This window comes from Lethenteron reissneri, chromosome 44 (assembly GCF_015708825.2).
Source record: "Lethenteron reissneri isolate LAM-NWPU_2019-01 chromosome 44, ASM1570882v1, whole genome shotgun sequence".
Lineage (NCBI taxonomy): Eukaryota > Metazoa > Chordata > Hyperoartia > Petromyzontiformes > Petromyzontidae > Lethenteron > Lethenteron reissneri.
This window is the reverse complement of record NC_083822.1, coordinates 9008108-9024760: the sequence shown is the minus strand read 5'-3', so window position 1 is coordinate 9024760 and position 16653 is coordinate 9008108. Positions and strand designations below refer to the sequence as shown.

The window sequence follows — 16653 nt, the reverse complement described above, 5'->3', positions numbered from 1 at the left end:
CAGGACAATTTCCTTTTTGATGCAAGGGGGGGGGGGGGGGGCGAGGTTCGTGGTGGTGGTGGGGGGGGGGGCTGATGAAACACATCACCAAAATCGAGTGGGGAATGAGAGAAGTTATGTCAGAAAACCGTCGAAATCTGCCACTCTCACCTTGAGAAATCAACCAATTGCAGCTCACGTCGCGCAGAAATTGTGAAGCCCACTCGGTGTAGTCCTCATTGGTATTCATTACCCTTTTCTTTTACTTTATTTTTTTGCAGAATAAGCGACTCCCCAGTTGACAGAAACTGTTATCAATCAAAAATGTCAGCCCTTTTCAAGTAGGTGTTCTTTTCAACAAGTAACGCTGCTGCTGCTGCTGCTGCTCTGGGATTCTGTATCTCACAGAAGCCAACCCATTGCCACCCAGGAAAGTGGTAACTCTGAAACTACAGCTTCCTCTCCCTCCTCCTCCATCACGCGGCACGGGAGACCTTGCCACGACTCCTACTACGCGATCATTAGCTGGCAGGCCGAGAAAGAGAAAAATGTGCAAAACAAATGTGTGTAGATAAGCCCTCGGTTCTCCGGCGGTGTTTGTTACGATCTTTGGCCAGCCGTCACTGTTGCGGGTCCTGCTGTACTTTTCCACGCACGATTTATCGATGCCAGGTCATGGGCATCGCGAGGGGCCGTGCGGGAAAAAAACGGCTCTGAATTTGCATGCCACGTCTTCTTGTGGCATGGCAAATGCGTTGCAAGTTGTTGGTGTGTCGGGTATATTGATATATATCTATAACAAACTATTCTCTGCACGTTTAATGTTATAATAACATGGATACACACTTGGAAGCGATGCTGTAAGGTGGCCAGAATAACAGCTTTGAGTGTGACTCCCCTCGTACGTTTTATTGGGGTTTCTCCAGGCACTCGGTTTCCTTCCTGCACGGAGGATAATAACTGTCTCAAGGAATTGGGCCAAACATTTCGATGCGGCAGGGCCCTCCGTGACCAAGAGTCGTGAGACTCAAATGTGGCTTTCCAAGTTGAACAAGTGGCATCGACATGATTAATAATATTATTATTATTATATTGTACCCATTATTATAATGACCTCGATGAAATGGCCAAAAACAACACAGGTTTGGCAATTTTCTCCACCATGAAGGTATTGGCGGAGTTTAAGCCGAAAAACCTTGCCAAAAGTTGGTCTAATTCACCCAGACCCCATTATTTTAAGCAAAGTGCAAACGTGTCCCGCCGTCGCTATGACAGACCGTTGCATGTGCACGCTTTTTGTTCAAATGTGCCCACTATTTGTGTGGTTGTTAACCGTGCGTATGTATTGCATGTGGCGCGCGTATGCTCTGTTTGCATGCACGCGCACGCGTTCGCACGAGAATGCGCGCGCGCCACATCTTACGAGAAGGGCCCTGCCAACTCGTACGCCATTGTGCACAGGCGATGGCTTAAAAGTGGGTGTTACGAATGTGCGCCGTGCACAACTGCGCTGCAAAGCGCGCCGAGTGGAAGCGATAGAGGACCTTTTTAACCACAAGACTTTGAAACTTTGTCACGGGCTGACAAGGTATAATTTGAATATAGCTGCTCAACGAGACACCCCACCCAGCCGACTCTTCCTCTACCCGCCACACAGCTCAGACAAGCTCCCACTCAGCACTGCCCGCATGCGCCCACACACACATCACGTTACACACACACACACACCACGTTACACACACACACACCACGTTACACACACACACCACGTTACACACACACATCACATTACACACACACACATCACATTACACACACACACATCACATTACACACACATCACATTACACACACACACCACGTTACAGACACACACACCACGTTACACACACACACACATCACGTTACACACACACACATCACATTACACACACATCGCATTACACACACACACCACGTTACACACACACCACATTTAGCACACACATGCTTTTGATGGTTGCGCCATACAGCTCTCCGATGTGCATTCTGGTTGTTACCGCGTGTTGTTCAGCACGATGTCCGACGTTTCGCTGCACGTGCTGGGAGCTTCTTCGGGAACTGAATAGATTGAGTGTATATGTCGTTTGGAGAAGCCTCTTAGGAAATTGAACGAGTGAATTAAATCAGTTTCTGAGGAAGGCCGCCCAGTATCCGTGGAGCGAAAGGCTGGACATCGTGACGAACAACGCAGGAAATAGCCGCCCGAAAGCACGGAGGAAAGCTGCACGCTTCCCTATAAAGACAAAGATCCCCCGTGTAGCCTTAACAGACTGTAGGGGCAAGTGCTGTTAGCGAGCACCTATGAAGGCCGGAACGGTACACGAACGAGGGGGTGGGTGGCCAGCACCACGCCCGAACGCCTTTGTCTCCCCAGTAGGCGATGTTTACACACCGCACCAGGTACTCATTTAAGGCTGAGTCGACCTAGGGGATGCCCAGGACCGGTTCAGATAATCGTCACTGGTGTTAGCCGTGAGCGGGACTCGAACCCGGGTCGCCAGGTTCATAGCGCAGCGCGCTAACCGCTACACCACCGCTCCCCATAGGCTATCGCTTCCCTACGCACACACAGACACACACACACACACGTGCGTGCGTGCGTGCGCGTGCGTGTGTGTGTGCAAAACATGAACGCTCAGCCCATTTTTTTTTCTAACAAAAAGAAAAAGGAGCCACTCGTGTGTTCCAAACGATAAGTCGTCCGGATGCAACGCGCAAAAGACAGGCAGCCCGAGAGCTTCCAAAAGAGGAAGGGAATCAATGGACGGACAAACACCCGCAAAATCGATGCGATGCATCGAGCCGACAGGCTGAGAAGCATTGGTCGGGGGGATTGCGGTCGAGTGCGGTGTGCGGGGAGGTGGCGGTGGTCGTGGTGGGGGGGGATGACCCCCCTCCCTCCTCGGGCTTGTCTCAGGAGAAGCACACACACGGTGGCCAACGCTGCTGATGCTGAGTGCTGAGTGGAGACGGTGGGCCTTGGTTTCTGTTTGACGTTCCGATCTGAGAAACGGGGTGGGGGGAGGGGGTGGCCTTCTCCTATGCAAACCAGGTGCAGCAGCCGCACCATCACTGAGGGCCGGGGGATCGATTGTGGGGCGACAGGGGAGTCGCCCACGCGGCCCAGGCGCCCGGCTCCTCCCACCGCGTCACCGCCGTCGTTATTTCGATCACGACAAAAACGCAATTGTGAGCAAAGTGAATTTTCTTATTTTTTTTTAAGTGCGGCAATAAACACACTTTGATAATTATCAAAAGAGAATGATGCTGTTACGTCGATGCATCGTTGTGTTTTTGTTGTTGTTGTTTAAAATTGTCCTTGTTCCCAACAATTGTATCCTGATTGTGCCCTTCACATTGTGAGAGACGGATCCAACGTGAGGGATCCCTCGCAGGGAATTGCAGCCCTCTGTGTTGGAGGACGGCCCGCGGAAGCAGATATCACAGAACGACTTCTGAGGTCACTTCAGGTGACCTCTACTCTAGCGAGAAGGGGGCAGCACTTTCCACGTTGGTGCACAGAGTAACATTCATCAGGTGACAAGTAAACTGATATTTGTAATTCGCAGAGTTGTTCACGAACGGCACTTGCCCCAAAAGTCTGTTAATTCTATAAGGGTGATCTTTGTCTCTGTGCTGGTGAAAATGGCAAATGGGGCTAACATTAGGTGTCCGTCTAGAGCAGGGGTCAGCAACCAAAATAACAAGAAGAGCCATTTCTTTCCAATTCGGTACAAAATTCAGTATTTCAAGAGCCGCAATACATACTGTACATACTGTACATACGTACATATCGTCAAGAAGCAGCCCGTAAAGAGCCGCATGCGGCTCCGGAGCCGTAGGTTGCCGACCCCTGGTCTAGAGGTAAAATGAATTACACCCCATCTCATTCAATGTCATCATCAGCCACCATCTATCCACTGCTGGATGAAAGCTTCCCCCACAAGTCATCGCCGTCGCTCATCATTCTCGCTGTGTTGGAATCCATCCTAACTCCTGCACCCCAGGCCCGTCTCACCGCTCCGTCTCCACGGTGGACGTTCTCTCCGGCGCGTTCCCCCCTTTGGCCACCGCTCCTTTGTCGGTCTCAGCCGCCAACCCTTCGAGGCGACGTGTCCTGCCCAAGCACCGTGACACCTTTACATTCGCTTCACAGCTTGAATGATACCCTTGACCTTGCTCATGCTCCTCCCAAGCGAGCTCCTCTTCTGTATCTCGGTGTGAATCCAAGCGTCGCGTCTCTCCACGCCCGCGTGCATACTTTGCGGTGGCTTTTTTCCATGTTGCATGAACGATCGCGTCCCTGAACCCAACGTCATAGCAGGGAATTACGTACTGATTAAACACTCTATTGAGGAGCATTGCTATGTTGCTCATAATCATCAAAATAAGATTTCCAAAAGCATGAAAAGCATGCTCTCGTCCCCCTTTGGTGATTGTTAAAGGCTCCTAAGCCCGAATCAATGTTTGAATCAATGCGTGCTACCTGCCACGATGCGTGCTTCAGAAACATTTACAAAATATACGGAAGAAAGCCCGAAGAGTGCCGTGGAGAGACGCACGCTCGGAAGGACATTGATGGACAGAAGGCGGACCGCATGGATTAGTGAAACATGCGCAGGCTAATGATTACAAGGTCCAAACGATTCGTACAAGTCACGTGCGGCTCGGGCAGGGCGTGTCATCACGGCTGGAAGGGACGATGGCCGACGGTCAAGAAGAACAACGGAGCGACGGCGGCCAGAGAGTGGAACGCGGCGTCCGAGAGAGCACGTCCTTCATGGGGAGATGGAACTACGATGACATCAGCTCGCTCGTGCGTCCGCTAGGTAGATCCGCACGCCCCCGAGCCGGATCGTGAGAGGTGGCGGTGGCTCGGCGAGGCCTTCATCCGCAACTCCGATGAGCACGGTTGGCGACGTATGGTGGGAAATAAGTTCTGCGTGCATACAGTACGTCCAGCCGCTCTCCAGGACACGTAGGCCCTCTAACCCTCTTCCGCCTGTGTGGCGGCCCCCCCCTCCGCGCTCACCTCCTTCGAGCGTCCACTCCTGCACGGCGGTGCTGTAGGGCCCGAGCCCGGCTCCGTTGTAGGCCGCCACCTCCACCTCGTAGCTCGTCCACACGGAGAGGTCCTCCAGGAGGTAGCTCGTCATCTCCGAGTTGGGGACGTTCTTGTACTGGTAGTCGGCACGGTCGACGGACAGCCGGTACCTGTGGAGCCGCGATGCATCGTACGGAGGGGGGGGGGGGGGGAGAGGTGGGGGAATAAAGTGCACGTAGACACCGTGAGGGAGCAATCTTGAATGTGCAAAGGGGGAAACGGCAGCGCCACGATGCCGGCAACAAAACGCACCAGCACACAGCGTGAAACGAACGGCTTCCTAAGATCCGCGTTGACTGGGGTCGTGGATATGTGATCCCTCTCTCTCTCTGTATTGTAGCCCTAGTAACCTGCCGGGGGATATGCTGCACTGGGGGGAGGGAGGGGGGGGGCGCAGGTACCGGTGGTCTTGACTGGGGGGGGGGGGGGGGTGGAGGGGGCAGCAGCGCGCCAGAAAGGTCGAGATCCACCGCGTTAGGGGTTAGGGGTGAGAGGTTGCTGGCCAGTGTCATAGGTTAGGTCGCCGACGACGCGTCGTCTTTACAAACTAAAAATGTGACAAACGACCCGAGCAATAAACGCGAGCGTAACGTGGAGCAGCATTGATTACATCCGCGTGTTGCCAGCGCGCGGTATAGATTTTACATACATTTTTTATCGTAATTCTTCAAAGCTGCTGCTGCGGCGTGTGGCCGAGCCCCAAGCTGCCCCCCCCCCCCCCCCCACCGTTTGAATGCGCGCTTTTTAAGACAGTCGGACGGCAATCAACACGTTTCGACATTTGCGAATCTGTTTGAACTCCAACCCCAACCCCCCCCCCCAAAAAAAAAAACCTCGCGAAGCCGATTTTTTGCTAGGTAGATTTTCGCGAGCGATTCCTTGAAGAGCTCGGGGTGTAATTTCAAGGCGCGCTCATCTTCACGGCGGTAAGCATTGAACCAGAACCTAAAGTTTTAACTGCGACGCTACTTTGAACTGCTGAAAAAAAATAACAAAGTTGGAACTGCGGCTCCGTAACGGAAACTTACAAACCTGAAAAGAGTTGTTGGAAAAGGGAATCTTAAAAAGAAAAAATCTGTCTTTAAAAATATATTATTCCCTTTGTACAATAGAGATGAACAATCTCCATCGTGCAATTTAGCGGAATACATTGCCTCTCATGCGCCCACCGAAAGTCAAGTGGCCACTCCTGCACCGTGCGTGTGTCACGTGACCTCAAGCCTTGACCTCAAGCCTTGATCTCAAGCTTGGCTTGAGGTCGCGTGACTCTGAGCGTTGCTGCTGCCGCTTTGCGATGACCGTCAGCGCCGCTGGCCTTGCGATCCAGACGGCGCCGGTTCGATACGTTCTCCCGGCGGGGCAGTTGAGTCAATGGCTCGCATTTCTTAAATTCCACCATCACTACCACCACCCGCCCTCCGCCCACCGCCGCTCCCTGCCTATGCCCCCCCCCACCCACCCCCCAAATGCGATGTTCTTTTTGGAAGACTTTGCTGTTTTTTCCATGATTTTTTCTGTTGCGTGTAGTCACTTCAAGATGTTTCTTGTTCGCGTTTTTGTTTTGTTGCGGTTGCACCCGAGTCAAGAGCCGCATGGCTCACAGGGTTATACCTAATAAATAAAAATTGAAAACAGTTGGTCGCGTGGGGTGGGGTAAACTGTGGGTACTCCCACCTCTGTCAAGGAGTCTGACCAGCGTGTAAGTTGTAGACCCTCTCGGAGGGGCTTCTCTCGAGCTCCCTTTCAGTGGAGGCCCTTCCCGCCAGCGATATCACGAGCGAGCAATTGCAGGGCTGCTCCTTTGCCATTCATCTTTTATCGTTGCACGACACACGTTTGCATTTCGTGCGCCAATCCGCACTTGTTGAACAATGCACACATTATGCAAACGTTACGCAAACATTACGCACACATTACGCAAATGTGCGAACACATTACGCACACGTTACACACACGTTACACAGACGTTACGCACATGTTACGCACACGTTACGCATACGTTACACAGACGTTACACAGACGTTACATGCACGTTACGCTGACTCATCTGGAGCGCCGGCTCCACCGCTCACCGGATGAGGAAGCCCTTGAGCGCTCCGTTCCACTGGCTCTCCGGCGGGGACTGCCACTGCAGTGCGATCGTGCGGTTCGTCCGCCCGGCAGCCACCACCATCTGCACCGTCCCTTCCGGAGGCTCCTCGGGCAACGTCACACTGCGGCGAGCGGTAGGCGACATCGTCATCATCGCCGCTCGTCGTCACCATCACGTTTATCGTCGTCGTCGTCATCGTCGGCATTGTCATCATCATCATCATCGCTGTCATCATCATCGTCGTCATCATGGTCATCATCATTATCGCTGTCATAATCGTTGTCATCGCTTGATCTCACAAAATTGTGAAACTCCATTCTCGTGAGCGTCAGGCGATACACTAATATATGTGACCTAATCTCCATCTTTTCCACATTGCGGCGGAGGCGCGTTACAATTCAACATTATTATTCACGTCATCATCGTCGTAGACATCAAATACATCATTGCCATCATCACTGGTGTCGCCCTGAATGGAGGTGACACCAGTGATGTCTAGGTACGAGGCTTACGATGCAGAGGGTGGCGGTGCGCATTTGCGGCTCATCATGCCGAGATCTGCGAAGTCTCAAACCCGCCGGGGCTGCGAGGTGGACACGGGACGGCAGTCTCGTGATAGGTGGGCTGGTAAACCCACCTGTGAAACTCACCCGTGCAAAACCTTTTTGAGTCTCATCCCCGTTGCTCAGTGTGTGTCTGTTTTCCTTTGGCTTCTCTGATTCAATCATCCCGATTTAGCAGAACCCTCCTGAAATAAGGAGTCCCGAGACCCGGCGAGGCTTCCCCATTTCAACAATAAACATTACCATTATCGGGCGTCCGCTCGTCTCGCCCCCAGTCGCCCCGTTCTCTCGGATTGTGACGGGGCCGGTAAATTCACGTTCCGAGAGAGCGAACCGATCGTCGCGGTAATGTGGAAGAGTAAAATCAACGATCGTACATTGCGCGCATGTGTGTGTGTGCGTGTGTGCATGGGGGGGGGGGGGGGGGAGTGTAGCGGAGGTGCAGTGGTTAGCACGCTACGCTACGGCCCCCAGTAACACGGGTTCGATTCCCACTCACGGCCAAAACCAACGACGATTATCTAAACCGGTCCTAGGTCTCCCCTATGTCGACTCTGCCTCAAATGAGGACCTAGCGTGGTGTGTAAACATCGCCACTGGGGAAACAAAGGCGGCCGGGCGTGGTGCTGGCCACCCACCCCCTCGTGTCTTGTACCGGCCTTTATAGGTGCTCGCTAACGCCACTTGCCCCAAAAGTCTGTTGTCTTTGGTGTATGCGAGCGTATGCACGTGTGAGTTATGTGTGTGTGTGTGGATGCGCACGCGTGTATGTTTTGCGCAAGAGCAAATTGTCCCGTTGCGATCATCGGGCGTCGATGAAAAGCATCATTCACGTGAAAGCGGCATCGTCAATAATTAACACAGCAATTAAACCTAACTTATACGCGTCTGCCCTGTTAATCGGCCCGGTTGTGTTCACGCCAAGGAGGGAAGGAGGGTGGGGGTGTAGAAGGGGCTGGAGGAGGGAGGCTTTGCTACCACTACCGAGGGCTGTGGCACCACGCCAAAACCTCAGTACGTCAACATAGGACGGCCTGGCGACAATCATATTGTCCGCTAGGATCCACCCAGGAGGCAGACGAGGCGACGTGCATGAGTCTGCCATGTGCGGCGTTGGACCGCTCAGCCGTCGGGCTGCACGATGATGAAGAGCGAGCGGTCCTGGCCATCGGTCGCGTGTATGGCCAAGGGGTCAGGGGTCGTGTTACCATCGAGGACGCGTAAAGCTGCACCAAGTTCCTTGAGAACGACCTTGGGCTGATGTCGGGCGGTGGTGGCTACGCTGCGCGTGGCCTCTAATCCGGCGCTGTGGAGAGCAGCAGCGAGGGTTGGTGGATGAAGGCTGTACAGCTAAATGCGGACTAATCTCCATCTGTTCCATCAGTATAAGATACAGTGTTGCCTCCTCGCACTCGTGGGTTTTCTCCCGGTGGTCCGGTTACCACCGACAAGTACAAATACTCAGTAAATGGCTGAAAACATCTTAATAGATAGAGAACTGCAGAGCTCCGAAAGGACCAGCTCACCACCTGCCTACCTTCCAGCTTGTCTGTGGTTCCTCGTTGATTGTGAGATACACTTTGTACGAGTGACGACGAGATATATGAAACTTACCATTATTATTAATGTTGCCCAGCCCTTTCAAGCAGTTAGATACTTTCAAGTTTGAATCTCATCGTCAATGTCCACGGGATCGATGTTATCAGAGCGCGCCTCCGATTTTCAACGATGCCGCCATCGCGCCCTTGCGCTACCCCCACCTCGGTGACCCTCGGTCACCGGCGCCCCAGCCGCCCGCTCGCTCGCTCCGCGCGCTCTCTCACCTCTCGGTCTCGTGGCTCGGCTCGCCCGTCCCCACCGCGTTGACGGAGCTCAGGCGGAAGCGGTAGGTCCGCGACTGGCAGCAGCCCCCCCATGGTGAAGTTCGCCATCACGGGGCCGATGTCCACCCTCAGCACCGTCCACGGGGAGTCTGTCAACGATCAGAGAGGGTGGGGAGGGTGAAGGACGGCCGGCGCCGGGATGATGGGGCACTTAAGAGGTCTTCTCCTGCTCCTCAAATCCATCGATGATCCAGACCCTTGGGCCACTTCTGCTCTGGCTCTTGCTGCCCGAGTGCGACGCTGCCTCCAAGTTTGTCGGGAGCGAGCTTCCTGCTGAGCTGTATTGCCAACGTGCAAATCGCCCCAAAGTGTGCCCCAGATCTTGCGAGCAAAACAGAGTGCGGCCTGGTTCGTACTTGGGGGTAGGAGACGGCCTGGGAAGTGGCAGGCAGTGATGGCTTAGGCTGCGTGGTGGAGATGGTTGTACAGATAATGGATTGAATTCGCTTGAGCTTTTGAGTGTTAAATCCCTCGTCAGTGTGGTGGATTTCCTCCGCTTACTTCAGGTTCCCTCCCACACGAAGCCAAACTCTCATGAATGGATTTGGCCGAACATTCGGCAGGGTGGCAGGACACTCGCGAAAACGGGTCTCGAGACTCATTTGATAATTAAAGGAAATCGATAGAATCTTATGGGGAAGGAGGCAAACAGAGAGAAGCAAAACACCAGCAGAGACAGAGAGAGAGAGAAAAAAACACGAATGGAATTTAAAGGGAAAAAAAGGCAGAAGATTAACGTCGGGATACATAAACAATAGCACGCGCATAAAACGTTAATATTTGCAGTTTTGAACAATTCAAGAGATAACGTTACACGATCTTTTTTTACGGCAGACTTTGTTTGAGCATCATCGTCGTCGGTGTTTCCTTATCGAGCAAATAAGAAAAATGGGCATTCTAGTTTGTTTACTTTGTGAACACGGAGGTAGGTAGGGAGGCAACTGTAGTGGCGCTGGCCAGATAAGCAGGGGGAGCGAGCGCGAGGCTGGGTACAGGATTAGAATGAGCATCGGTGGTCGTAGATGGGGTTAGGAGAGGCAAGAATGAGCTATTGGGGGAGGGAGAGGAGTCCAGGTGGTGGTGGTGGTGGTGAGGGAGAGGCTGGGGTGAAGGGTGGATGTCAATCAAATCCAAAGCAAACAGCAAGAACCTTCCACCACGACCGAAACCAAACTAAGGGAATCCGGGATGTGCCCACGTTAACCCGATTTAGCCGACACAGCGACGCGAATGGTGCATCCCGCGGAATGTGAAGTCAGGGGTCTAAGCCGAGCGAGATCCTCGACTTTTTGCTCGGGGGTTTTCGGTGGAGGGAGGGGGCTATATAGGAGTTGGTCCTCTTTCTGCGGGACCATGAGTCTCTGCATGTCTCTCTGCCTCTCTCCATCACTCTCTTTCTCTCTCTCTCTCTACGACTGTGTGTTTCGGTCTCTGTGTGTTTCCATGTCTTTCGACGTTCCATCTGTATTGCTCTGGAAATCTGGTGTCTCTCTGTGTCTCTGTGACTCTCTCTGTGACGTTCTCCGTGTCTTTGTGTGTGTAGGTGTCGTCACTACACCATTCTCTGTGTCTCTCTGCCTCTCTCTATTTCCATTCTCGCCTCTCTCCGTGTCTCGATCTCTCTGTGTGTCTCTCTCTCCTCCAGAACCCCATTTCCCTCTGTATGCACAATGCCCAACTAAGCGTCGAGATGCCTGAGATATGGCTGCAGTTATGCAGGATCCACGGGGTGAACAACCACCGCACACTGTTGCATCTTCACCCACTGCACACTCTGCACGCTCCGACACTGGCATCAGCGGCTCTGGTTAACCCCTTCCTGTTAACGCCACGGATAAGGGGTTAACGTCACGGTTTAGAGGTTAACCCACAGCAATTCTATTTAAAACCACGCACGTGCAAACACAAGCAACAACAACAACAGTGACAGCATTTCGCAGGCACGAGCCAAAGAGATCCGTGCAACGTAATAATTTCCATCCATAAGAGGCAAATCGCGATCATCTCGCGACGGTTTAAGTGCAACGCGGAAATCATTCAATTCATGCGCCAACTGCCCACACCCGATTTCACTCGTCTCCGCATTTATACCATTCAGCATCTATCTATAAGTCAAAATGAATCCTTCATATCGTTCATCCCTCTATCTGTGTCTGTCTCAGCTCTGAAGAAGGGACATTGCCCATAGCATAAGCTAGTTATATATATATTATATTTCTCCCCCAGTTACAAGGCAGTATTTGCTAATGACGATGACGGTGTTAAAGGGCACTTAGCCTTGGGGGTGGGGGGGAGAGGTGGGGGGAGAGGAGGAGGTGGGGGGGGCTCTGATGTTTTCATTTCAGAGCTGAAGTCAGAGCAGAGCTTGAGCGATGTAGCTGGCGGTGCTGTCCGTGGTGCTATTGTCAGGATGTTCCCCCCGTCCCCGCCCGCTTTGTACATGAAGGGAAATGCAAGGTTTCCGAGCAGCGTTTCAATTACCCAGTCATGTAAAATGAGATTAACGTGAATTATTTCTCAAAACGTTACGAAAAAAACGAACCGGAGAAGATGGAATATTCGTTTTGTTATTTAAACAAGTCGGTGAAAAATGGTGACATGACACTTTCAGTTTACACCATAAGGGATTGTTCTCCATGGAGTTGTTTTCGTCCGTAGCTGACTGATAGACATTATAATGATTTTCTGGTATGGCTATGAAGCCTAAATCTGGCACACGTATAATCGAGTCTCCACTTACAACTGGAACATTTAAAAAAATACAGATTTTTTTAAATGTGGGTGATGAAGTAGTTTCACAGGGCAGCCTAAAGATGCACACCACTTAATGTCTAGCACGAAACAGCAGCATTTACAAGACCCATCATTGTTGAACCAAGTAATTTGCCTCCTATAGAGTTTGATGCTGAAGGGGATAGAATATGGGCAAAGCTCACTGAGTTGCAAGCATAAAATGACACTTGATTACAAGCCTGCGGACCAAACATTACTCTGTGCTTATTCCAACAGAGATAATGAGACACAGCCGTTTCAGTGTGGTATGTGGTGACGTGTGCTGCGGTATAGTGGAGTGTGTTGCAATACCGAGCACGGTGTGTGTTGTGATGTGTCGTCACGTGAGGTGATGTGGGGTGATGTGGGGTGACCTGTTGTGACTTTGTGATGTGGTGTGATGCGTTGCGACGTGATGCTGTGACGCACAGGGACACGACGTATTGCGACGAGGTGTGACGCACTGCCACGTGGCGCGACGTGGTGCAATGTGACGTCAGTGCGACGCTGCGCGACGTTTGGTGACACGGTGCGACGTGACGGCCGTGACACGTGGTGCGACGTGGTGCAATGTGACGTCAGTGCGACGCTGCGCGACGTTTGGTGACACGGTGCGACGTGACGGCCGTGACACGTGGTGCGACGTGGTGCAATGTGACGTCAGTGCGACGCTGCGCGACGTTTGGTGACACGGTGCGACGTGACGGCCGTGACACGTGGTGCGACGTGGTGCAATGTGACGTCAGTGCGACGCTGCGCGACGTTTGGTGACACGGTGCGACGTGACGGCCGTGACACGTGGTGCGACGTGGTGCAATGTGACGTCAGTGCGACGCTGCGCGACGTTTGGTGACACGGTGCGACGTGACGGCCGTGACACGTGGTGCGACGTGGTGCAATGTGACGTCAGTGCGACGCTGCGCGACGTTTGGTGACACGGTGCGACGTGACGGCCGTGACACGTGGTGCGACGCGGTGTAATGTTATTCGAGTGCGACGTGGCGTGGGAGCGCCAGGAGTACCGTTCTCGGTGGCCTCCAGGATGTAGCGCAGCAGGGGGCTGTTGCCGTCGTAGGAGCGCACCCAAGACAGCACCACGGAGCGCCGTGCCGTCAGAGAGAGTCGTGCCACCACCTCCACCGGCGGGTACGGCACCTCCCTGTGGTACCATCATCATCACCACCACTACCTCCACCATCATCATCATCGACATCATCATTATCATCAACACCATCATCACCATCACCATATTCATCACCATCACCACCACCATCATCACCACCATCTTCACCTTCATCATCATCACCACCACTACCATCATCATCACCACCACCACCATATTCATCACCATCAATACCATCATCACCACCACGATCATAAATCACCACCACCATGTTCATCACCATCAATACCATCATCACCACCACCATCACCACCATCACCATATTCATCACCATCAATACCATCATCACCACCACCATCACCACCATCACCATATTCATCACCATCAACACCATCATCACCACCACCATACTCATCATCACCACCATCATCATCATCATCAGCACCATCTTCATCATCACTACCACCACCATCACCACCATATTCACCTTCATCATCATCACCACCACCATCACGGCATAACAAGTGCAGAGCTGTGACTACACATGCACGCGCTCGCACACAAAGGCTTCTCCGTGCCTGTCAGTCACGGAAGGAGTTCGGCTATACTTCACCACACTTGTCAGGGTTTAATATAGCTTGCTAGGTTCAAAGGGCGATACACTGTGCCACCTCTCCACCACCCTTAAAAATATATTTATTTAAGATCAACTTTTTTGATCTTTAAACAACGATAGTGCTGGTCAGCGCCAATTAAATGAGTACACTGGCCCTTGCCCTAAGGAACGTGGATGTGGATGCCTCTTGTCCAGCGCTTTGCAGCAGGTAAGGCACTTTTAGAATTGGGTGGCGTTGAACACGATGCGTGGAGTCAAGCTTCACCTGGAGTCGGGTTTCTTGTGGATGCAGCCCTAAGCGAGTGGTGAACTCCACCTAAGGCTAAACGTGCATTATTTAAGGGTGTGTGAGTGTTCGGGAACGCGTGTTTGTGTCGGGATAAAGTGATCATCCTGTAACACATTGTGAGTGCACCGTGTTATTATCGTGACACGCCACTGCGTGAAAACTGGCAGGGCGGCTTGTCGAAAATTAAAGACAGACCGACCCTACTGAATCGCCTCGGGTGCATGCTCTCGATTGCTCCCGCTAGACTTGACCCACAATATACACGGGAGAGTGACCTGTCTGACCACACAAATATTACAGTGACGCCGTTGAAGGTGAGCCTGGAAAGGCGGGCAAGCGACTAAGCATCACATTTGAGTGAAAAGCACCAAACCCGCTGGGCTTGCGCGAAGCCCTGGAGGTGGCAGTACAGCAAGCGGGTTCATGGGCATGCCCGTGCGTGGCGCATTCTCCGACTACTCACAGTTCCTCCCAACAGCCAAATCCTGCTCTCGTATAAAATAATTGTCCACAAATACTAGACACTCCGAACGAGAGTGCCGAGACTCGTTGAGGCTTTCCTGGATAAATGATTGAGATCTTTATTTTATTCCCACTGCTTTGTCAATCCAGTGTATACAGATGAAAGCTTCCTGCGTGCCGTGTCGGTCCTCGGGCGGGGGGGAGGGGGGGTCACACTTGGCCACGCTGCCACTGCCAGATTGGTGAAGGAGCTAAGGCCAGGAACGGGTCAGATATCACTCGTCACATATGTTGGCCGGGTCTGGGAATCAACTCGACCTCTGGTCGCCAGGTTCAGAGTGGCAGTGCGCGAACCACTGCGCCACCACTCCCCACCCCACCCCATGACATTTTAATTATCATAATTAATAGAATTTTCACCATTGTCTCAAGGTCACTGACAGAGTTGAGCTGCCACCCCATCGCTCGTTGGAATTGGTAGACACTTTGAATGCGAGTGCCGGTCATAAATTTATTGCACGCGAGCCACGTTCGCCTGCACAGGCGAGGCACTTGAATTTGATCGACTGTGCATATGCACTCGCACAGACGTACCCACACACCCACGCGCGCGTACAGATGTACCCTACCCTCCCAAGCACGCACGCGCACAGACGTACTCACCCTCCCAAGCACGCGCGCACAGAAACGTAACCAACCACCCACGCACGCGCACACGCCGCTCCGAACGCATAGTTCATTGTAATTTTAGAGAGTACCAGTTTATTGATATTTGCTGATTGATTTTAAACTAGCGTTTGCCTCCGCCGAGAGAGAGAAAGAGAGGGAGTGAGTGAGCAATAAAACACACGGGCGGCCAACTTTTTGTGTTACTCTATCTAAGAGTGGACAGGATAATGTCGATGATTTAGGGGGTGTACTTTTCGACTCAATCGAATGACGGGCTCCACGGGCCCACTCGTCGAATTGTCTGAAGTTTTCACCGCTCCGGCTTGCAGCGGCTGCTATATTATTACACCCACTATACAGTTTCCAGCTTCTAGCCACGCTCCCGTCGCCCCCCCCCCGCCCCCCCTTCGCTTCCGAAGCGACGGTGGGAATCCGACCGTCGTGGAAGCTAGCAACAGCTATAGCAAGCACCACGGAGCACACGGAGTGGCTTAACCCAGGCCAAATTGGACCGACCGATGTGAATGTTGGCAGCTGAAGAGAAGGTGCGGGAAGAATCGCGTGGCCCTGGGGTGAGCTCGTTAGCTCGTTCCCCAAAGCAGGTGTTACAAAATAAATTGGGGATGCCACCCACCCCCCGCCTCCTCCCTCCATCCCCCACTCTTCCCCCGGCCCCCACCCCAATTTTATCCCAGTTGTGCTGTCGAACGCCATGCCACAAGATAAAGAATCTATACAGAATCATAACTCTCGCAAACCTGGGAGCAACGGAGGACGTGATCTTGTTCAGTTTAACGCGTAGTTTTTCACGACCAATATCATCCATAATACAGGTTCTTATGGGTTTAGATCAGGAAAATATATAAATGAGCCGTTAAACCCGCCACCGCCCGACACAGCCAACTCGTAAGGTTTGTCATGCAAACAGAACATGCCAATTCGTCACTAGTGCAGCACTAACCGGTGTGTTGGAGAGCAAAGCCACAACATTTACAATCTGAGTACGAAGTTTCGCCAGTAATTACAACTCCGCGATCTAACCCCAAAAAAACCCTGTAC

General features: G+C 52.5%; 1 protein-coding gene across 1 annotated transcript in view; it reads right to left on the bottom strand.

The window, feature by feature from the left end:
• LOC133353638 (protein sidekick-2-like) overlaps window positions 1-16653 on the bottom strand; it is a 473964-nt gene that overhangs the window by 122313 nt on the left and 334998 nt on the right. The window contains 5 exon segments of the mRNA XM_061570031.1: window positions 5054-5235; window positions 7198-7338; window positions 9604-9677; window positions 9679-9752; window positions 13458-13594. Coding sequence (XP_061426015.1) covers window positions 5054-5235; window positions 7198-7338; window positions 9604-9677; window positions 9679-9752; window positions 13458-13594 — 608 coding nt within the window.